The following is a 20,531-nucleotide window of genomic DNA, read 5'->3' as shown; positions in this document are numbered from 1 at the left end:
TTGTAAAACAAAAGTAAAATATATCAAATATTTAATACAAAAAGATGTATTCAACTTTCACACATTTAACTCTTCTTTTATTCACATAGTTTATTATATACTCTGTAAAGTTACCCCTATTTCAAACTCTGTCTTAAACATCTATATATGTATGTGTATTTATCAAAGGATTTGTGTGACTTCCTCCTCCGAATCGCTGTCATCTGCAAACATTCAAATATTTAGATTTCTGATAAAGTTTCTTTTAAACAATAAATTAAACATACTTTGTTTTTTTGTAGTCTGCGACTGTTGCTTCTTGCCGCCTTTGTTTTTGGCGCGGTTTGGCTTCGCTTTGCCTGGCTTGGCGGCTGTCGGTGTTGCCTCGTCCACCGGTTGCTCCTGCGGCAGCCAGGCGATGTCGTCTTCTGTCGTCTCCGCTAAAAACAAATGAAATGTAATTAATAAGACATGCTTAGCGCTGCTTTAACTGCTTAGGCTTCGGCTTTACCTAATATTTTCTTGGGTGTTTGCATCTGTGCCTGAGGAACAGGTTCCTCCAGTTGCATGGGCTCAACATCGCTTTTTTGTTCGATTACTCTCGCTCTGTCTGGCGTGTGATCAACCTCCGCCTCCTCCTCCATCAGATACTTAAAACTGAGCTTTGGTGCCGTTTCGTTCAAGAGATCCATTAAGCCAAACACTTGCATCGGTTGCTCACGCCGCTCCGCATCCAGCTCCAATGCTTTGCGTATGAACTGCACCAGTGCCTTGGAGCGTCTGGCGGCGCCGTGGGCGCATTGCATGATTGTGCGCACATTTGTTGGTGCTGTGCCGCCGGCGTTAAGTGTGCACAACTCCTGATACGAATTGAAGCTCAAAACGATTATCGAATCCGCTGCATTTTCCTCCAGCAGCGTGGGATCGACCAATGGCTGTGTGCTGCTCTTATACACGCAATAAGTAACGCTAACGGGATAATGGAGGAAGAGCAACGGCATCAGCTCACGCTCCCTTTCGCTATACGTGCGAATCTCATCCTCGATAAACGAGACATCCGGCCGGCGAAAGTGCATCAGAGCCGCCAGCGCTGCAATTGTGCTGGCATCTGCAAAAACAAAATGCATTTAGATAAGAGTGAAAAAACGTCTGAAGTTTCTAGTTACCATATAGATTGCCGTCATGGTTGAGCACATTGATGTCGACACGCACACACCACACATGCTGCTCGGTTGCGATGCACAGCGATTCCAGGTCCAGGCAGCGGGAACTGCGAAATGTCCTCTCCAGCAGCGAGTTCAATGTTAATTGTCGCTGATCGTGTGTCGCTTGCACCTCGTCCAGAAATGCCACACCTTTGATGTCGACATTGAGATGCAACGTACCCTCGTTGCCTCGCGCGCTGCTCGGCGTTCCAATGTCACAGCTCACCTGGGCCAGCACCTTTGTGTCGCCCATGGATAATGCGACTGTGCCCCAATCGGCACCAAAGGTAAGCTTAACATCGCGAAACTCATTGGATTTGCGACCATCGAAGCGTATGTTCTGCTTCACAGCGGACTGGACGAAGGTACGCTCAGACTTTGATTTGCCCGGCTCGAAGAGATTGGAGTTCATAAACATTGTTTGCAATTAAATAAGCACTTTTGTTTTGTGCCGGCTTTTAAAAACGTGCCTCAACCAGGGATGCACAAGCACATCGGTATATCGATGTATCGATATATATATAGATATGTATCAAAATATCAGCTGCATCAGTTTTTAAATTTAAATTAAAAACTCCCAACAACTTTAGTCTGCCAATCAATTCATTTTCATATTATATTATTATCAAACGAAAAAACAACTTTCTTTCATAAGTTCGTCCGTTAAGTTCACAATAGACAGTACATGTGTGAAATTGAGCAAGCAGTGCAAGCTCGAACGAACCAGATTTGAGAGCAATCTCTATTCCGGATTCATTTCGTTCATTTCAAGTGATTTCTTGTACGACATAAAGAACATCACCTATTTTAATTAGGAAACATGAATTAATTGCAATATCAATTAGCACATATTGTTACAAGACACAGACTACATTCATTACACAACACATTGCGACTCATCAACATCATTATGGTAAGCAACAATTCCTGAGTCCACAAAACAAAAAAAAAACGACGTCGGCATGCCCGGAAAAATGGAATGTGCATAATTATTGGCCAAAAATAGAATTGACCCAAAAATAGTTATAGTTATATGAAAGGAAGAAATTTAATATATAATAGAGAGGTGTATGTTGTTTGATTTTTTTTAGGCAGTGCTGGGTGCTCAACTAGTCATCACACTGGTGATGGTCAGCGTCGTACAGAAGCTGAGTCCCCATTATTCCCTGGCCAAATGGATACTTTGCCGCACGGGACTCTTTCGCTATCTGCATCCGACGGACGATGAGCTGCGTACCAAGGGCGGTGTGCCCAAAGATCGTCCAGCCAAAGGCAAACACAAGCAGGCAAATGGAATGGCAAACGGTGCTGGTGCTAGTGCCTCAAATACATTTCACATACCGCGCAGCATTGAGGTGGAGCTGGAGACGCTGCCGGTGGAGGAGCGAGATGTGGTGCATCTACGGTACTTCACTGAATACCAGTGGCTGGTCGATTTTAGCGTCTATGCGGGTATTGTGTATGTGATTTCGGAAGTATTTCACTACTTCTATCCACTGCAGAATGAGATCAATCTGAGCATGGTGTGGTGTCTACTGGTCATATTCTTTGCTCTCAAACTGCTCTCCTCGCTGACCGTTTTGTATTTCCAAAGCGACGAATCGATTGGGGAGCGCTCTATGGTGATTGTGGCGTGTCTGGTTTATTTGCTCATCGCAATGATTGTGCTGATCATTGATGAGCGCATCTTGGAAACGGGGCTGGAGGATGCCTATAGCAGCTTCAATGCCAGCGCATCAAAATTTCTCACCGAACAGGGTCTACCCTCATCGTGCGTATATATATATATGTATATATATTTATTGTCATTGTCTTTATTTATTTGTATATATTGGTTTTTCAGTGGACCGGCCTCCAAAATTGTTGTGAAATTCTTCCTGGCGCTCAGCTGCGGTGTGCTCGGCTCGCTGTTCACCTTTCCCGGCCTGCGCATGGCCAAAATGCATTGGGATTCACTGAAATATTGTCGCGGGAATCGATTGCTACAGCTTCTGCTCAATGTCAGCTTTGTGCTGCCCTTCATACTGGTCATTCTGTGGATACGACCCATTAGCCGCGACTATTTGACGGTGCGCGTCTTCGAGGGCATGCAACAGCCTCTGTAAGTAATTAGTAATTGTAAACGAAGAATTAATCAATTAATTATTTGACGTAATTCGTTTGTACACAGCTTAAAGCCACACGTTTTCGAGACATTGCGTCTGCTGCTCGTTGTCTTTGTGGTCATTGTGCGCTTTGCGCTGATGCCCATTTATTTGCAATCATATCTGAATTTGGCCTATGACAAGATACTCGATCTGCGCAAGGAGGCGGGACGCATTACCAACGTTGAGTTCCAAAAGAAGGCAAGGCAGATTAGTTGCACACTTGCAGATGACTAGAAAATTGTATTATGTAAACAAATGTATCTTGCAGATCTCATCGATATTCTACTATCTGTGTGTTGTCACATTGCAATTTGCGGCGCCACTGATTTTGTGCCTCTATCTGACACTGATGTACAAGAGCCTAGGTGGCTTCAGCTGGGCAGGCATTTATAAGGAGACTGTGTTGCTGCAGCACGAATGCGCTGCCGATACAGAAATGGCATCGCTGCCAGAGACCTCATTAGATCCTAATGGGGGAGAGAACGAATTTAATATTGTACAATCGGCGCAGTCATTGCAGGCCTCGTTTGCTGGTCTGAAAAATGTACGTGCTGCAAATGCAATATTCGAATTATATTTCAGCTTAAGCTCATATATTATTTTCTACTTTTTGCAGGTGTTCTCGACGGAAGTGTACAAGGGATTTCTGGGTTTCGCAACCTGGTGGAGTTATTTTACTCTGTTTGCGACTTCCTCGCTGGGCATCGTTTATCAGTCGTATTTTAACAAGACATAGAAGCAGCATTCACCAAATCGAAGGCAATCGGCGGCACAAAAGGATACCACCAAGGATACCAACGTAGTAGTAGTACTAGTTACCACAATTTAGGAGTCATTTTTACTTCTCCTTATTTCGTTGATATTGTTATTATTATATTTTTTGTTGTAGTCAGGCGATAGCTCAAACTTATTGTAAATATTACTAATTTATGTGTACTATTTGTTTACCAATATTTTAGTAAACGTTTCAAAAAAAAAGCAGCAATTGTTCAATTTGATAACACCATTTATTTGGACTTAAAGCAAACTACCACACACATCAAGGAAAAAATATCTTTTATGCTTGTTTATACTCAATAGAATGATAATTTCATTTCATATATGAATAGTATATTTAAATATATATTTCTGGATTAATATGTATTTTGATTCTCAAGTCGTTTAGATTTTGGCAATGCCAATAACACCGCAGCCAATGCGAGCGCCAGCATTTCCAGTTGTCTTGCTCAGCTCGTGGCCGCCCTTGCCCAAATCATCGGGATCAGCATGGACGACAACTGTGCGTCCGATAATGCTGTTGGCACCAAACAACGTGATCTCTTTATCGGTGATGTTAACCGGAGTGGGTCCATTGCCAGTAGCCGTTATGTTGCCCAAATCGCCTAGATGACGAACGCCATCGGTTGGTGCGCCATGCTCCTTCTGGTGAGGATTAAAGTGCGGCCCCGACGACATGCATCCGTTTGTATTGTCGCCAAATTCATGCACATGGAAGCCGTGCAAGCCTTGCGCCAAACCAGTCACCTCTCCGCTAACTTTCACGGGGCAATTTTCCGACTGTCAAAAACAAACAGAGATAACAAGCTGATCAGATATGTGTATATAAGAATATATTTATATATTAAATCAAAAATGCAAGTCAAGAGTAAATGCATGAAACAGTTCACCTCACGTCGCACATGCGAGAGAGATCGAGAGAATAGAATTAAACAAGTTCTCGCATCTATTACATGTATTTCAACACACACACTGATATATGTACGCAATGTTGTGCTTATATAATTGTGCATTTCTCAAATGACGCAGCACAAACTATAAGCAATTGAAATTCAAGTAGCAGACCACAATCGCATACACACACAAGTATACATACTAATTAAATAACTCTGGTACAAACGCATGTACATACATACACAGTGTGTATGTGTTAGTTTGCACCGGCTCTTCGACCTTAGTATTTGTTGTATTCCATGTCTTTTTCTGGTCTTTTCTATCAGCGCTAAACATTAAGTGATTTACCTCTTGCTCAAAGAAAACAGTGCCCTTCGCATCTCCATTGATAACGCATACAGCTTTGACAACCATTTTAATATATTTATTATCTTTGTAAGTATTTGCTAATTCACCAGAACTAAATGTATATTGACAGCGACGACCACCAAGCGAGCGAGAATCAGAATGGCTTATTCGACGTTGAAATTATCGTTTTTACAATCGATAGAATTGCTTGTAGGGACGCAATGTGGAAAATCGTTGCAGGAATTGTGCCGAATCAAGTTTAGCTTACAATCAATATAGACAAGTTTCAAATTTTGGCACACTTGTTGAGTTTTTCCAGCTTTTGAATTCTTATTACTTTTTCTATTTTTATGCCATTTTATATCTGACAATCTTTTCAAATTAACGTGTATATATTCTAAGAACAACGTTTTCAATTAAGGTGAATTGATTGTGCGGTAAAAAATGGCTGGTACCATCCATAAAAGAGGACTGTAAGAAGATATTAGTCAAACGACCCGCAGAAATTTATACTGAAGCTTGTCGTTAATTTGTTTAAGCTTGCCCATAATTTTGAGGACAAGACTCATTAAATTGGTTACCGATATTTTACAGGAAATTTCGCCCCACAACCTGCTTTGCTCTGAAAGAGCCTTCATCCAGATTTGCATGTTTGATAATTCAATATATTCAATTTACTGGACTTAAGTCTGAAAATGACGTCGACAATAAATTACACAGTAATAATAATAATAATCAAAAATTAGGCGAACAAAATTCGATCGAAGTTGCAAAGCAAATTTTGAAGAATGAGAAAACTAAATCGAAAATCGAGATTAAAGAACAAAAACCAATAAGCATTGACTCATTACTTAGAACCGTGAATTATCTTGGTCTCGGAAAATCACATTTGCTTACATATAAGATAAAATATGAAATTGTGTATAAAATTTGTAAAGAAGAACAACAAATTGTGAATTCTATTTTGGTGGAAAGTTTTTTAAATAACAACACGACAAACACCTGGTATGCACGTTATCGATAAGCATTCATTGGCCGTTTTGCAACACTAGGAAGAAATAAAGAAAGAGAAAAAAAACGAAGCCAGCTGGAAACAGCAGAAGTTGATTTTAATGACAGCAATTGCAAAATTGTAAGCAGATTTTGGGTAACTCTACAATTGAGAAATGTATTTGTTACGTTCCTTAACTTATCAGCGGCGATTTCTTATCTTAGATTTGCCCAACCACAAAGCCTTTCCGGAGATAACTATCAAAGTGGCGAACCTATTTAGTACAGCAAGCAAAGTCATCATGAAAGCCACAACCCAATCGCAAAAGTTGTCAAAGCTGCGCGAGCTGATGCAAACTGCCTGTGCCCCCGAGGCGACCGTAATCAGTGCGTATGTGGTACCATCGGATGATGCACATCAGAGCGAATACATTTGTCCGCATGATGAGAGGCGTGCATTCATCAGCGGCTTTACAGGATCGGCGGGCACGGCGGTTGTCACCAATGACAAGGCGCTTTTGTGGACAGACGGACGCTATTATCAGCAGGCAGAGAAGGAATTGGACGATAATTGGACCCTGATGAAGGATGGACTGGCGACAACGCCATCGATTGGGGCATGGCTTGGCAAGAATCTGCCCAATGGCAGCACTATCGGCGTTGATCCATCCCTCTTCTCATTTCGTGCAGCGAAAGCGATCAAAAAAGAGCTGACTGCAGCCAATTGCAATTTAATTGGCATCGAAAGGAATCTTATCGATGAGGTTTGGGGCGTGGATCAACCGGCCCGTACATCCAATAACATCATTGCATTAAAATTGAACTTTGCCGGCGAGACAATATTGAAGAAATGGGAACGCGTCCGTCAGCAAATGGAGCTGCAAAATGTTAGTGCTCTGATCGTTAGTTCGTTGGATGAGATCGCATGGTTTTTGAATATGCGTGGCACCGACATCGATTATAACCCAGTCTTTTTTGCATTTATGATCGTTACAAATAATCAAATCGTATTGTTTGTCGATGCCAGCAAGCTGCCGGACAACTTTGACGAGCATCAGTCTGCGAATAATGTGAAAATATCGATTCTTCCATATGAAACGATTGGTGATGGCATTTGCCAAACTGTTGCCGAATCCAAGTCCAAAATTTGGATTTCTCCCACCAGCAGCCTGTATTTAAATGATCTGGTGCCAAAATCAACTCGTCATCAAGAAATCACACCGATCACACTATTCAAAGCCATCAAAAATAGCACAGAAATTATGGGATTTGTGAATAGTCACATTCGGGATGGGGTCGCCTTGTGTGAGTACTATGCCTGGCTGGAAGATGCTGTGGCAAGGGGCGAGCAAGTTGATGAAATATCGGGAGCTGACAAGCTGGAATCATTTCGTAAAACTAAAGACAATTATATGGGGCTGAGTTTTCCCACGATTAGTTCATCGGGTCCCAACGGCTCGGTTATACACTATCATCCTGAGCAGGCAACGAATCGACCCATAAATAACAAGGAAGTCTATTTGTGTGACTCGGGTGCTCAGTATATGGATGGTACAACGGACGTGACGCGTACTTTTCACTTTGGTAATCCCACGGATTTTCAAAAGGAGACCTATACGCGTGTTCTTAAGGGCCAATTGGCATTGGGCGCGACGGTTTTCCCGACAAAGACCAAGGGTCAGGTGCTCGATGTGCTGGCACGCAAGTCCCTGTGGGATATCGGCTTGGACTATGGCCATGGAACTGGGCATGGTGTTGGCCATTTCTTGAATGTACACGAGGGTCCAATGGGCGTTGGTTTTCGTCCCATGCCCGACGATCCGGGTCTGCAGGAGAATATGTTCATTTCGAATGAGCCAGGTTTCTATAAAGACGGTGAGTTTGGCATACGCATCGAGGACATTGTACAAATTGTCCCGGCCCAAGTTAAGCACAATTTTGCAAATCGTGGCGCACTCACTTTCAAAACGATCACCATGTGCCCGAAACAAACGAAAATGATTATCAAAGAGCTGCTAACCGAAGATGAGATCAAATTGTTAAACGACTATCATCAGTTTGTTTGGGAAACTCTTTCGCCATTGTTATCGCAGGACTCATTCACTTTGGCTTGGCTTAAAAAGGAAACCAAAGCCATTTAGTTATTATCATTTTGATTACATTCGATACAGTTTTTTTTCTTTCTTAATAGCTGTACGACTTTTACCCAATAAACTGCATTATATATATCCTTAAACCAAATTGTCTATCATAGCTGACTTCTATTTGTGAACTAAAAAATTGTTGCGGTAAATGGCAGTGCTGCGCAACGACTATTTTAAAGCTAGTTTGCCACAAAAGAATCAAGAATTATTATACGCAAATGTTATTAACTGTTTTCGCTTATCCTTGAATTCAGTATTCAAACTAATTCGAAATTAATTGGGAAGTGAGAATTATCGATTGGATTGAAAATTTAATCTTATCGAAGTTCTGTCCGTCGTTATCCAGCACCAAATCAATCACTTTCCATAGGACTTGGACGGCATTTCTCGACAGCTTTAATAATTTATTTCCCTGGAAAACAATGAGCACTCAATCGTAAGCTTGGCGGCTTTAATTTCAGAATTTTATGGCACTATATGAGAATATTTATTTGAAGGTTGTTGAATGCCGCCAAAAACCTTTGCCGCGATGACAACTTTGTTGATTGCATTATTAACGTGGGCACCGCAACATTCGAATGTCATAAAGTTATATTGGCCAATGCCTCGGAGTTCTTCAAGCGAATGTTTTTGACTGAATTAGGGAATTCCGCAGCGAAAGAATTTACCCTGGATGACACCTCACCGATCATATTTAAAACATTTCGCGAATATATTTACACCTACGATCTAAATATGCTGAATTCATGTGACAGTGAGACAATAATGGATTTGTTTGTCTGCGGCAATCGGTGGCTGGTGCCATCCCTAAGGGAGGACTGTCTTTCCATTCTGACTGAACGGGCGAACACCATGAAAATTGAGGATCTAATTGCTTTATTTGAATTGGGACATATCTTCGACAATGAGTCTCTGATCAAACATGTTACTTTGATCCTATTAAGGACTCAAGTCAAACACCTATTTTGCAGTCGAGTTCTTCGCCTGAGCACCGATGTCTTTGCTCATTATATGGCCATAACCAAAAAATATAAACGAGAGATTCTGCGCTATAAAATGATTGAAAAGTACTTGCAATTCAACGGATTTCTAGATAAAATAACCACAATGGAGAATAATGCTGTCGAAGCAGGCAACGAAAATCCTAAATATGGCGAAATCGAAATAAATAATAATCGCATAGAAAGAACCAAACTAGATGGACACAACGTGGATGATGAAGTGGAAAATAATTGCACAAAATCTGCATGTGATCTTCAAGAAAAAGAATGCCAGAAGCTACGTGAGAAATTTTGCAATGATATATTTGGTCAAATCAATTTTTCAATAATGTCTGGCGAGGAGTTCTACGATGGACCCGGCAAATCCAAATTTCTAACATTAGAGGATAAATATGAAATATTATACAAAATCCAATGTGGTCGCATTCGTCGCATGAACCATCTATTAAATCAGTATCGGGCAAGGTAAGGTGGAAAGCAATAAAATCAAACACAAATCAATCTATAATCTTAACTGTTATGTTTTTTGGTGAACTGATAAAGCGATAATAAATGTGTCAGATTGTCAACAAGAAAACAAATTAACGATAATCTATTTATTGTAAGCTTATCTTTATGAAATTTTCAGATTACTTATTTTTATCGGTGAAAGGAGATATTGAAACTTGAAAGAAATAACAAAATCCACATACTTTTTGTTGTTGATGAAGTCTACAATAGTATAATGCTTTACAAATACAAAAATAAAACGAAAACTTAACTTTAACTTTTCGAAATGCTGAAATAAAACGACAAGTTTTGACATTTGCTTTTTTTGTTTTAATACACAATTTGTCCAAACACTTAAATGGGATTTTCTTCATTATTAAGAAATAAAGTGCAATTGTTTTTTCGATTGGTTTTTGATTTATACTTAGATGGTTTTTTTTTTGCATTATTTTGTATTTGTATCCGTAAATTTGTAGATATTTATCATTTTGTTTAGTTTTTAATATTTTTTGTATATACTTTATATATATATATTTATATATTGTATATATATATATATATAGATATATATTTATTTATATTTAGATCGATATAGGTAAAGGTATGTAGATAGGTAATAATATTCATTCGCCTGTTTGTTTGTTATTTGTGTGGTTGTTGGTTGTTTTTACCCCTATTTTCTCTCTCATTCGGTCACATAGCTATAACATCTTAAACATCATTACAATAATCAATCGTATAATCTTCTATATATATATATACATGTATATATTTAGGTATACATACATATATATATATATATATATATTTAATTTTAGCTTGCTTTTTTTTTGTGTGTGTTATTTGCATTACTTCGATTTAAACCTTAATTTTTATTATATGTACTTAGAGAGTAGCGTCATCGAGCATATTGAATTCGTCAGAGCTAAGGGTTAAATCGTAAATGAGGACTTTTTTTTGAAAAGTGTTTGCATGCCGTCTTAACCGTTGTACGGTCTTAAACACTTAAAACACAATCTCACAGTTATATTATTTATAAACATTTCCGTTTCAATTTTGGTTTTTCTTCGCATTTTTTCTCGTTTTTTGTTTGTTTCCGCTTGGATTTCAATGGTGTTTTGGGGGATTGGCAAATTCAATATACAAGATGGAGATACTTTTTTTTCTTTCTGTTTTATATATATATAGATTTTTTTTTTAATTTTATGCTTTCTGGAAGTTGTTTCCTTCAAGTGGGCTTTGTTTTGCATTTTTGCTTGGTTTCTAACGGTTCTGAGTTTCCGCCGTCGCTGCCGCTCCGCCGCCGATTTCCACACACAGCGTTTCACTGCGAATTACGATTTGCCTTTGTTGTGTTGCTGCTTCTGGATGCGTACGCATCAGAGCACCTCGGATACGTATTTGGGACGCTTGGCCGCTGTGGCATCTGTCGCCGTGACGCACTCCTCCTCGGCGGCATCCATGTGACCGCTATAATCCGTTGGCAGCTCTTCGTAGATAATCTCAGGATGCTGTTGCTGTTGTTGCTGCTGCTGCTGTTGATGGAGCGTTGGTGGCGCCGGATGCGACACGGTCATTATGTGATTTCGCTTGAGCGCAATCAAAGCGCCAACACCTCCACCTCCACCGCCATCCACATGCGCCTGCTGCACAGTAACGCCGGCATTTTGATTGGTTACGTAGTATGGACTGCCACTGCTGCAATTTAAAAATATATAATTATTTCATCTATACAATATATTTGATTTAAAACAATTCTCACTTGAATTGATTGGAATTATTGGCCATCGTTTGTGGCGGCTGTTGCTGTTGCGACTGCTGTTGCTGCTGCTGTTGGTGCTGGTGTGCATTTTGAGAGTTGTAGATAATTTCTGCAAGTTTTGATAAAATGTAAATAAAAACCCAATAATAATTATCTATTTGCTGCTCACCAGCATCGGCGGCGCGCTGCTCGAGAGACATGCCGGGTGAGCCAGGTGCCGATTGCAGCACAATGTCCTGAAGCGGTGAGCTCTCGCGTGAGTTATCTACATTCAGAGAGATTAGATTATGGAGACTTGATTTGGGAATGCAATTTTACCCATATGACTGGGCGAGACGGGTGCCGAGCGCGGCATTCCGTATGGCGGCCTAAAGCCCTGGCTGCTGCGCTGGCGACGCTTCTTATAGCTGTGATCGATCAGCTTGGCGCCGCTGTCCGGATCGATGCGCCAGAACGAACCCTTGCCGGGCTCATCCTGCGAGCGAGCCACCTTGATGAAATACCTGCGCAAGCAGACAACGATGATTAAAGTTGAGTTAAAAGTTTTGTCGTTTCAGTAACCTACCTATTTAAACTGAGATTATGACGTATGGAATTCTGCCAGCCCTTGTTGGTCTCCTTGCGATAGTAGGGATAATGCTTGACAATAAATGAATAAATGCCAGAGAGTGTCAGCTGTTTGTCGGGCGCGGCAGATATGGCCTGAACAATTAGCTGAGCGTAGCTATACGGCGGCTTCTCATTGTGGTTATAACTGGCTGTAGACGGTGTCTGGAATAGATCCTGCTGCAATTGCAAATCATAAAAGAAAATATATTTAATATATGCCACAATCAATCAAGAGAGAGATAAGGAATACTCACCGTATTGTTGTTGCTATAATTGTTGTAGCTGTTGGCCTGATTCTGGTGAAAGCCCTGACGAGGACTAGCCGGACAACTGTTGGCAGCGCTTATTGTACCTGTAGTAAAACGTTTAAAAACAGCAGATTAGTTGATTTCACAATTGGTATTACTTTGCTATTTAACTAAACATATTAAATATATTTGTTTACTTGAGTGCGACTACTGCTGCTGTTGCATGCAGCAGTTGCCTCCTCCTCAGTCTGATCATTTATATCATTCTTTTTCTTTTGACGAATACGCAACAGATTTTGTGGCAACATTAGCACATAGACAATAAATGCCCAAGTTACCATTGTGTTTAAGAAATGAAAAAAAAAAAAAGTCAAATTTCCTAGTTAAAAAAAGACGCACAAATATTTTTTTTATTTGCACAGCTTTGCGTCGAGTTTTTAACTTGAAAAGCAAATATTAGTTGATTTCAACCATAGATTGATTTGGCTGCTGATAGACATTAAAAACTTTAGTTCATGACTAATAAATTTGAGCACGGCTTAACTTAAACTGCAAATTCCTATGGGATACGACAATTCCAATTGGATTTTTTTTTTTTTTTTTTTTTTAGTTAATTGAAAATAGAGAATTCCACTTGCCAGTTGGTGACAGATAGGGACTCTTCTGCTCCTTCTTGGGTATTGAAATCTTGAGTGGTGAGTAGATGGCAGCAGTTCCATCGACGCCGCCGCCGGCCAACAGCTGTGTGGCAGCAGCTGGCGTTGCTCCGCCGGGAAGGCGCTGCTGCTGCTGCTGCTGTTGCAGCGATGTGTTGTGAAGCAGGTGTTGTGTTGTATGTGGGAGTGGGAGGGGATGATGCTGTGGCAGCGATTGCTGCTGTTGCTGCTGCTGTTGCATGCTGTGATGCGCTGGCTGCTGCTGCTGCTGGTGCTGGTTGTGATGATGCGACGCTTGCAACGAGTGCAGTTCGTCACGTGGCGGCGGCGTTATTATGACATGGCCAACAGCAGTTCCACCTGCAGCTGCCGCTGCTGCTCCAGCCGGACTGCTTAGGATGGGTGCGACGGCGGCGGCGGCATCGTTCGCACTGCTGTCCGCCGGCGCAGACACAAAGCTCTCAAACTCGATGCGTATCTCGGTGCTCGGAAATCGAAAGAAACAGCTGCAAAATTGATATGGATTCAACATGAATTGAGGAGAATTGCAAAGCGAATTGAGCACTTACCGTTGCGGCAATCGCAGTGGATCCACATTGCGTCGCTGCAGGAAATCATCAACGAATATGCCATTCTTGCTGAGGCACTGCACAAAGAAGGCGCGACGCTCCGGATCGTAGAGCACCTGGAAATGTTTGCGAGACACCAAATTGTTCTCGGCCACGTTGAAGTGCACCAGGGATGTGGACGAGTTGCGTCCAATCACTGTCACCTCGTCCGTTATATGCAACAGATCCTCATTGAAGCGCAGCACACCAAAAGCAGCTGCATTTGCTGCTGCTGCTGGGGGTGAACTCGATCCGACTACAACATGGGTGTGGGCATGGGCAGGTGGGTGGTTTGCTGTGTGGTTGTTGCTGTTGTTGTTGTTATTATTTTGATTGTTTGCCAATTCGGCGCTGCTATTGTTAATAGTATTATTATTATTATTGTTATTATTGTTGTTGTTTAACGCTGCAGCGGCGCCATGATGAAGCTGCAGCATGTCCTTGGCTATGGCAACAGTTGCCGCGTCTGCTGCTGTTGCTGCTGCTGCTGCGGAGGTGGGTGTGTTTAAAACGGTGTGTACCGTTACAATGTGATTGTTGTTGTTGTTGCTGCTGCTGTTGCTAATGTTGTTGTTGTTGCTTATATTGGTGGTTGTTGCTAGTGTTGTTGTTGTTGTTGTGGCAGCCATTTAGAGGTATCCACTTACACACTGACTTCTGCTTTCGGCCTTTGCTGCTATTTCTTGTTTATTTCGTAGTCAAACTAGAAATGGCAGACAAATTATTATTAAGAATATTATTTTTATTATTGTTATTCTTATTAATATTCCTAATATTATTATTATTTTAATTTTAATTTCATTATTATTATTATTTTCTTATTATTGTGTGTTCTTCCTTTTTTATAATTAGCACTTATCGCTGATAAACAAAAAAAATATTATTGCACACACACAGACGCACACCATACACACACACAGCATTGTTTTTGTTTATTTATTTATTTTTTTTAGCCTTTGCTTTTTATTTGTTTCGTTTGGTTTTTTCTTTCTGTATGCAGCGCGCTTAAAAGTTGGTTGCAAATAAAAAAGCGCGTGTTGCTCACCGATCGACCCACGACACAAAAAATTAAGATAATTAATTTACTTGTGCAGCTTTTCACGCGTGTTTCTAGTTTTTCTATTTTTTTATTTTATGCTCAAGGTTTTTCGTCAGCCCAAAAAACACACGCTAAATATTTTCCAAATATACACACACATACACATACATACACAGCACTCTCTGTATAAGCAGTTTGTCGTCGTCTCCTACTTCGCAGAGACCACTACACACGCACATCCATACCTAAATGCGTATATATGTTTATGAAAACATATGTACTTACATTTCGTTTCTTTTTCAGTTTTTGCTTTGCTCATGTTTTGCTACCATAGCCGCTCACACATACAACACACGGACATACATGCATACATACAAACTCTTACTCACAGCACTCGGCAACAAGCAAAAACAACTCTCACAACAATAAAAACAATAATAACACTACTACTACTACGTTGCGGCACTACGTGAGTAAACGAAAACACACACACACGCACGCACGGCAAAACACAATGCGTTGGGAGAGAGGAGGCGTTGTGCGCGCGTGCGCTCATTTTTTCTTTGATGCGGCATCAATTTGCCCGGGCTGCAGACGCAGAGAGAGCATTAAGCCCCAAAAACATACAATAGAGAGCTTATTGGAGCAGCTACCGGCGGCGCAAAGCTACAAATAAATAAAGCTCTAAAAAAGCGGACTACGTTTTCAGATAGAAATTGATATTTTTCTATTGTGCAACGCGCGAGAAGAGTAAAGCAGAAAGTGCTCAGTGCTGCCTGCAACGTTCTGTTTACGCTTGACAATTAGTTGTCGAGTCGAGTCCCGATGTGGCCAGTGTTGCCAAATGTATCAAATTATGAGAAAACGTGCTTTATTTCCATTTAGTATATAATTACATGAAATTGTAAATATTTTTCATTTTTAGTTTTTTTTTTTTTTTATTACGAATAGCAATTTGCAAATAATGCCTAAAAAAAACATAAATAAATAAAAAAAAAAAGGAACTCATCTATTAAGTTTATTTGATATTATGCTCAATTGATGGATCGGCAGCGATTGACAGTTAAATTTTTGCCAGTAAGCTTATTGAGTTCTGTTGGCAACACTGTTTTAAGTAGCGTGCTCACTTTGTTTTTTTTAACAGCAATCATATGAATGGATATTCATACATATGTACATACATACACAAAAAACAATAAATGTATTATACGTATTTACATACATACAAATATATGTATATAACAAAAAAGGCCTAGCCCCCACATGGCTCCCATTCAATCGATTGAAGATTACATGCGCTAACATGCAAAATGAAACCAAAATAAAATTAACGAAAAACAACGTAAATAAAATGCTATAAAAATAAATACAACAAAGCAAACATATACGCATACACACATACATATGCATGTACGTCGTTAGGTCACTGCTACGATTCTGCTGCCCCGCATCAGCAAAACAGAAACACAATAAATAAATAAAAACACCAAAATACACATACACACACATAGCCATAGGCAAGTACGCGCGCATACATACACATAAACAAGCACACACACACACAGCAAGGCATGTATAAATGTGAGTGTATGTGTGGGCATATTGAAAATGCGTAAAAATGCCGCTCGTTGATTTTTCAGCTAGCAACGGAGCCGAAAAAAATAAAAAACAAACGACGTCGGCGCGACTCCACCTGCTTGACTATACACACACACACACGCACACATACATATACATTTGTATGTACATGCAAAGCTGCATATGTGTGTATGCATGTGAAAATGTAAATATGTATTTGTCTTGTTTGCCTGTGGACAAAATGACAGACCAAAAAAAAAACAGTAAACATACGAAAAGCACACTTTTCACAATGTACATCACATAGACACATATACAGGCACATATACATATTTATATATAAATATATATGTATGTATGTATATATTATGTGTATATATGAATATGTTGCGTCGCTCGTTGGTTGGCGATTGCGTAAACTTGCCGCCCGCTTTTTTTTTCTTTCCACCTCACACTAAAATTGTACACACAGTTAAGGGTACACACAAACACACTCACACGCATACACACACTAGTAACAACATACGTATATACATACATACACATGTACATCACTTGGAACATGTTCCAAAATAACAAATATATTTTTATTTATATTTCTTTCGCTGGCTTCAATTAAGTTCTACTCTGTTTTCCAATTTATTTATAAATACGTACTATTCTTTGTTGTTACATTTGATTATCAAACTCAACTGTTTTGGTTTTTTCTCGCTTTTTATTATTATTTCGTTTTAGCTAGTATTTGTTTTTGCGTTTTCTATTTTTTGCACAGAAAATTTAGCACACAACACGTTTTTTCGTGCAGTTCGTTCGCCACTCAGCGTTCGTATGTGTGTGCGTGCGTGTGTGTATATCAACAGCATGTTTGTGTGTGTATATTATTTTTCTTTCTATCGGCTCGTTCGCCTTGTTTATTATTATTATTTTCTTTTTTTTGCGTACCTCTCTTTAACTGCCCGTTCTCGCTGTGAATGTTTTTGTGCAATGTATTTTCCAAATTCGCTTAACACCCTGAATTTTAGGCTTAATTTAAACGTGTTTTGTGCACTTTTTCACAAATTTTAATGCGGTTTTTTCCTTCTTTTTCAATTCTTATTTGCTTGCAGCGCGCTCCGCAGCAGCTGCCCACACGACGTGACGATTGAGAAGAAGAAGCACACACACTCCAACCCTGAAGATGTGTTGAACATTTTGCCTCAACCAAATTTGAACAGACACGCGGAAAAAACCAACCTGGTCACATACACAGCTGTTCTTAACATTAACAGTGCGCAGCAATTCTGTTAAATGTTTTCGTAACCAAAATTGGAGTATTTTTTGTTGCTATTTCAATACTGAATTAAAACGAATTTGCTGTGTACAATGCAAAGCTTAACACGACTGCTCGCCAATTGCGGCTTGCAACTGCAACAGCAGCGCATTGTGGCAGCCGCAACACTTCAACTGCATCGCTGCAAAACGAAACTCGTCGAGAAACCAAAACCGGGTGCAGGACAACAATTTCGGCGCATCGTTCACTTTCCCGAGGAATATACTGTGGAACCGCTGAAGATCACTCATCTGGCCGGGCGAGATCCGGTGAGTGGTCGCCTAGTGGCCAAAGGTATTGGCGGTGGCATCAAGCAGCAATATCGTTGGATCAAATGGGTGCGCGATGGTCCAGCTGAGGGAGCTCCCCAAGAGGAGCGAGTCGTTGAACTGCTCCGGGATGGTTGTCGCACGGCAAAGGTTGCCCTGGTTGCTGTCGGCGATGAGCTCAAGTACATATTGGCCACGGAGAATATGCGCGAGGGTGACATACTGAAAACATCGCGAGTGATTCCAAGGATTCCAGGTGAGTCAATGATATGTTCATGTAAATTCTGTATATAAACACAACTCTTCATGCTGCAGTGCGTCCCAATGATGGCGATGCTTATCCGCTAGGCGCTTTGCCCGTCGGCACACGCATCCATTGCCTAGAAAAGAATCCCGGCCAACTGTGTCATTTGATCCATGCCGCCGGCACCTTTGGCACTATTCTGCGCAAATTCGATGACAAAGTCGTCGTTCAGCTGCCCTCCAAGCGGGAGTTCGCCTTCGACAGGATTTGCATGGCAACGGTGGGCCGCTTGTCCAACATCGAGCACAACAAGGAGCATGTGGGTAGTGCTCAACGAATGCGTCAATTGGGCAATCGACCGCGTTCCGGTTTGTGGCAACGCAAGCAAGGCAAACATGGACGCAAAGTACGCCGTTTACCACCAATGACGACAATTGCGCCGCCAGCTCAACCCCAGGAACCGGAGCTCAAATTGACGCTTAATTTGTGATTCGATTTTTGATTGGTTTTTTTACAATTTATATTTACTAATTTCTATGTAGAGCAGATATAAATATATATATGATCCGTATTATTTGCGCGTCTTCTTCATGGAGAAACCGGTGCCATGGAAACTGTCGGCATCTTGGCCAGCGCCCGGCTCACCGCCCGTGTTGGCAACGGCCTCCTGCTGGACACGATCGCTAATCGGTTTGATGGCGCGATCGAAGCGCAAGAGGCCAAACTGATAATCATAGTCTGGGACGCCACGTGGCAGCATTTTCTTCAGCACCGGTGTCTCCAGTTGGCTATCCTTTTTCTTCTTGCCATCGAGCCGCACGCCGGAGCCCTTGAACGTCTCCACGACCTCCTCGAGCAGGGCTGAGCCACCAGCACCAGCGTTGCTGCCACCAGCTCCACCACCAGCAGCAGCACCCGTTTCTCCACCACTGCCTCCAGCTGCTTGGTTGCCCGCCAGTTGCGCTGCCTGCTGCTGTTCGCTGTGATCCTTATAGCCGACGGGCGCCTCAAATTCCACATTCATGTCGCACTCAATGATGCTGACCGCATTGCCGGGCTTCGTCTCCAGCACACACAGCTCATACACCTTCTTGTTGTACTTGATGGCGATGACATCGCCTTTGGTCAAACAGGCGAAATTTCGCAGAGCATTTTCCAGAACGGCTTTGGGATTGGTTATATCCAGAAAATCGGTGCTATGCGGTTGAAATTTCGAGAATGTCGCCACTTGCAGTGATACGCTCTCAATGCTGAGTATGTCACCCTCCTCGAGCAGCAGATTGTCCATCATCCAATAGGGTAAGTAGCATTTTCCCTCATCCGCCACAAATTCCAAGACGCCGGCGTGCGAAGATCGAGATTTCTTTTTGTTCGTCAGCTTGAACAACATCGGATATTCCACATTGAGACGTGTCAGCGAATCCAGCGCCGATGGTGGCATTATAACTGCAAAATTTTATTTTCAAATTTACGTTTAATTTTTTGGTTTTATCATATTTTTTAACGTACTTTTTCCGCCTTTTTCGACATCTGAGCGTTCGTTGCCGGGCAGCATTGAGACGGAGAAACATTTGTAGGTGGCCTGGAAACTGCGTCCGCCGTCGGGGAACATCATGTTGAAGCCACTGAAATGAAACATTGCGTCTCTCTAGCACACACCAACACAAAACGATTTTTAGTTTTTTATATTTGTGTTTTGGAATTTTTCAAGTTTCTTTTGTTTCTTTTTGTGACAATGATTTGCTCGATTTTTTTTCTGTTGTTCTTTTTCTGTTATTGCACATAACAGTCACCAATAACTCAAAACCAACTGTTACTAACAGTTTGGAATAACTTATTTTTAACAAAGACTATCACTGCTTATTTGTGCATAAATTTTAAAATTATGAAATTCAATTAAATTGGCAATATTTTATTTCGTAACATTTTTTAAGTTTATTTAATATTTTTTATTGTCACGATTTGTTCGATTTTTTTTGTAGTCTGTTTTCTGTTATTGCAGTCACTGCTAATAACATCAACTTGTATTAACAGTTGGCAATATTTTATTTCTAACACAAGCTAAAACTATCAATATTGTTAATATCTTATATCATTAAATTCATAAGATTTTATTTGCTTAAAATTTAACAAAAAATTCAAAAACGATAAATTTGAAATCGAAATATGGCTCGGAGAAATTTTTGCGGTGGAGTCTTGCACTATCTATCGATTAATTGGCATTGAGTATAACAA

General features: G+C 40.8%; 8 protein-coding genes across 11 annotated transcripts; 4 read left to right on the top strand and 4 right to left on the bottom strand.

Moving 5' to 3' along the window:
- Nucleotides 1-49: 49 nt before the first annotated feature.
- LOC6558259 (exosome complex component rrp45) lies at nt 50-1,641 on the bottom strand. The gene is made up of 4 exons (XM_001985157.3): nt 1,146-1,641; nt 491-1,087; nt 267-419; nt 50-203 (listed from the first exon to the last, which is right to left on the bottom strand). Exons 1-4 carry the CDS (start codon nt 1,600-1,602, stop codon nt 163-165), a joined length of 1,248 nt encoding a protein of 415 aa, XP_001985193.1. The 5' UTR covers nt 1,603-1,641; the 3' UTR covers nt 50-162.
- A 274-nt stretch (nt 1,642-1,915) lies between these two features.
- Nucleotides 1,916-4,474, top strand: LOC6558254 (transmembrane protein 161B). Its single transcript, XM_032737167.1, has 6 exons — nt 1,916-2,097; nt 2,276-2,955; nt 3,028-3,285; nt 3,355-3,529; nt 3,600-3,875; nt 3,948-4,474. Exons 1-6 carry the CDS (start codon nt 2,095-2,097, stop codon nt 4,065-4,067), a joined length of 1,512 nt encoding a protein of 503 aa, XP_032593058.1. The 5' UTR covers nt 1,916-2,094; the 3' UTR covers nt 4,068-4,474.
- Nucleotides 4,320-5,527, bottom strand: LOC6558248 (superoxide dismutase [Cu-Zn]). The gene is made up of 2 exons (XM_001985159.3): nt 5,351-5,527; nt 4,320-4,888 (listed from the first exon to the last, which is right to left on the bottom strand). The coding sequence occupies exons 1-2, from the start codon at nt 5,414-5,416 to the stop codon at nt 4,493-4,495; spliced, it is 462 nt and encodes a 153-aa protein (XP_001985195.1). The 5' UTR covers nt 5,417-5,527; the 3' UTR covers nt 4,320-4,492.
- Nucleotides 5,528-6,412: 885 nt separating this feature from the next.
- On the top strand, nt 6,413-8,576 carry LOC6558241 (xaa-Pro aminopeptidase ApepP). 2 transcript variants are annotated; one of them, XM_001985160.3, is made up of 2 exons: nt 6,413-6,482; nt 6,566-8,576. In XM_001985160.3, exon 2 carries the CDS (start codon nt 6,643-6,645, stop codon nt 8,479-8,481), a length of 1,839 nt encoding a protein of 612 aa, XP_001985196.1. In that variant the 5' UTR covers nt 6,413-6,482; nt 6,566-6,642; the 3' UTR covers nt 8,482-8,576. The 2 variants fall into 2 exon arrangements, with proteins under 2 accessions (XP_001985196.1, XP_032592729.1); XM_032736838.2 differs by having other exon boundaries at nt 6,427-6,497.
- Nucleotides 8,577-8,778: 202 nt separating this feature from the next.
- LOC6558235 lies at nt 8,779-15,251 on the top strand. 2 transcript variants are annotated; one of them, XM_043215554.1, is made up of 3 exons: nt 8,779-8,920; nt 8,982-9,950; nt 15,200-15,251. In XM_043215554.1, exons 1-3 carry the CDS (start codon nt 8,907-8,909, stop codon nt 15,228-15,230), a joined length of 1,014 nt encoding a protein of 337 aa, XP_043071489.1. In that variant the 5' UTR covers nt 8,779-8,906; the 3' UTR covers nt 15,231-15,251. The 2 variants fall into 2 exon arrangements, with proteins under 2 accessions (XP_043071489.1, XP_001985197.2); XM_001985161.2 differs by lacking the exon at nt 15,200-15,251 and adding an exon at nt 10,114-10,292.
- On the bottom strand, nt 10,790-17,653 carry LOC6558230 (dual specificity protein kinase splA). 2 transcript variants are annotated; one of them, XM_032743480.1, is made up of 9 exons: nt 17,417-17,653; nt 13,819-14,560; nt 13,232-13,755; nt 12,600-12,697; nt 12,302-12,522; nt 12,055-12,239; nt 11,906-12,001; nt 11,737-11,845; nt 10,790-11,672 (listed from the first exon to the last, which is right to left on the bottom strand). In XM_032743480.1, the coding sequence occupies exons 2-9, from the start codon at nt 14,484-14,486 to the stop codon at nt 11,354-11,356; spliced, it is 2,220 nt and encodes a 739-aa protein (XP_032599371.1). In that variant the 5' UTR covers nt 14,487-14,560; nt 17,417-17,653; the 3' UTR covers nt 10,790-11,353. The 2 variants fall into 2 exon arrangements, with proteins under 2 accessions (XP_032599371.1, XP_032599372.1); XM_032743481.1 differs by having other exon boundaries at nt 12,302-12,519; nt 17,417-17,618.
- A 37-nt stretch (nt 17,654-17,690) lies between these two features.
- LOC6558223 (39S ribosomal protein L2, mitochondrial) lies at nt 17,691-18,870 on the top strand. Its single transcript, XM_001985163.2, has 2 exons — nt 17,691-18,308; nt 18,368-18,870. The coding sequence occupies exons 1-2, from the start codon at nt 17,837-17,839 to the stop codon at nt 18,784-18,786; spliced, it is 891 nt and encodes a 296-aa protein (XP_001985199.1). The 5' UTR covers nt 17,691-17,836; the 3' UTR covers nt 18,787-18,870.
- Nucleotides 18,804-20,264, bottom strand: LOC6558217 (ubiquitin fusion degradation protein 1 homolog). Its single transcript, XM_001985164.3, has 2 exons — nt 19,806-20,264; nt 18,804-19,742 (listed from the first exon to the last, which is right to left on the bottom strand). Exons 1-2 carry the CDS (start codon nt 19,933-19,935, stop codon nt 18,868-18,870), a joined length of 1,005 nt encoding a protein of 334 aa, XP_001985200.1. The 5' UTR covers nt 19,936-20,264; the 3' UTR covers nt 18,804-18,867.
- Between the last annotated feature and the right edge of the window lie 267 nt (nt 20,265-20,531).

This window comes from Drosophila grimshawi, unplaced genomic scaffold (assembly GCF_018153295.1).
Source record: "Drosophila grimshawi isolate 15287-2541.00 unplaced genomic scaffold, ASM1815329v1 contig_44, whole genome shotgun sequence".
Lineage (NCBI taxonomy): Eukaryota > Metazoa > Arthropoda > Insecta > Diptera > Drosophilidae > Drosophila > Drosophila grimshawi.
This window is presented reverse-complemented; position numbering and strand designations above follow the sequence as displayed.

Bases quoted from the DNA above. Each gene is read 5' to 3' on its own strand.
- LOC6558235 (XM_001985161.2), top strand. The intron at 9,951-10,113 runs GTAAGGTGGAAA...TGAAATTTTCAG, and splicing joins TTAAATCAGTATCGGGCAAG to ATTACTTATTTTTATCGGTG.
- LOC6558223 (XM_001985163.2), top strand. From the start codon at position 17,837: ATGCAAAGCTTAACACGACTGCTCGCCAATTGCGGCTTGCAACTGCAA. The intron at 18,309-18,367 runs GTGAGTCAATGA...TTCATGCTGCAG, and splicing joins AGTGATTCCAAGGATTCCAG to TGCGTCCCAATGATGGCGAT.
- LOC6558254 (XM_032737167.1), top strand. The intron at 3,286-3,354 runs GTAAGTAATTAG...GTTTGTACACAG, and splicing joins GAGGGCATGCAACAGCCTCT to CTTAAAGCCACACGTTTTCG. The intron at 3,530-3,599 runs GCAAGGCAGATT...TGTATCTTGCAG, and splicing joins ACGTTGAGTTCCAAAAGAAG to ATCTCATCGATATTCTACTA.
- LOC6558248 (XM_001985159.3), bottom strand. From the start codon at position 5,416: ATGGTTGTCAAAGCTGTATGCGTTATCAATGGAGATGCGAAGGGCACT. The intron at 4,889-5,350 runs GTAAATCACTTA...TGTTTTTGACAG, and splicing joins CTGTTTTCTTTGAGCAAGAG to TCGGAAAATTGCCCCGTGAA.
- LOC6558217 (XM_001985164.3), bottom strand. From the start codon at position 19,935: ATGTTTCATTTCAGTGGCTTCAACATGATGTTCCCCGACGGCGGACGC. The intron at 19,743-19,805 runs GTACGTTAAAAA...AAAATTTTGCAG, and splicing joins TGTCGAAAAAGGCGGAAAAA to TTATAATGCCACCATCGGCG.
- LOC6558230 (XM_032743480.1), bottom strand. From the start codon at position 14,486: ATGGCTGCCACAACAACAACAACAACACTAGCAACAACCACCAATATA. The intron at 12,240-12,301 runs GTAGGTTACTGA...CTGCTTGCGCAG, and splicing joins CATAATCTCAGTTTAAATAG to GTATTTCATCAAGGTGGCTC. The intron at 11,846-11,905 runs GTGAGCAGCAAA...CAAAACTTGCAG, and splicing joins GCAGCGCGCCGCCGATGCTG to AAATTATCTACAACTCTCAA.
- LOC6558241 (XM_001985160.3), top strand. From the start codon at position 6,643: ATGAAAGCCACAACCCAATCGCAAAAGTTGTCAAAGCTGCGCGAGCTG.
- LOC6558259 (XM_001985157.3), bottom strand. From the start codon at position 1,602: ATGTTTATGAACTCCAATCTCTTCGAGCCGGGCAAATCAAAGTCTGAG. The intron at 1,088-1,145 runs GTAACTAGAAAC...TTGTTTTTGCAG, and splicing joins CCATGACGGCAATCTATATG to ATGCCAGCACAATTGCAGCG. The intron at 420-490 runs GTAAAGCCGAAG...ATTTGTTTTTAG, and splicing joins AACACCCAAGAAAATATTAG to CGGAGACGACAGAAGACGAC.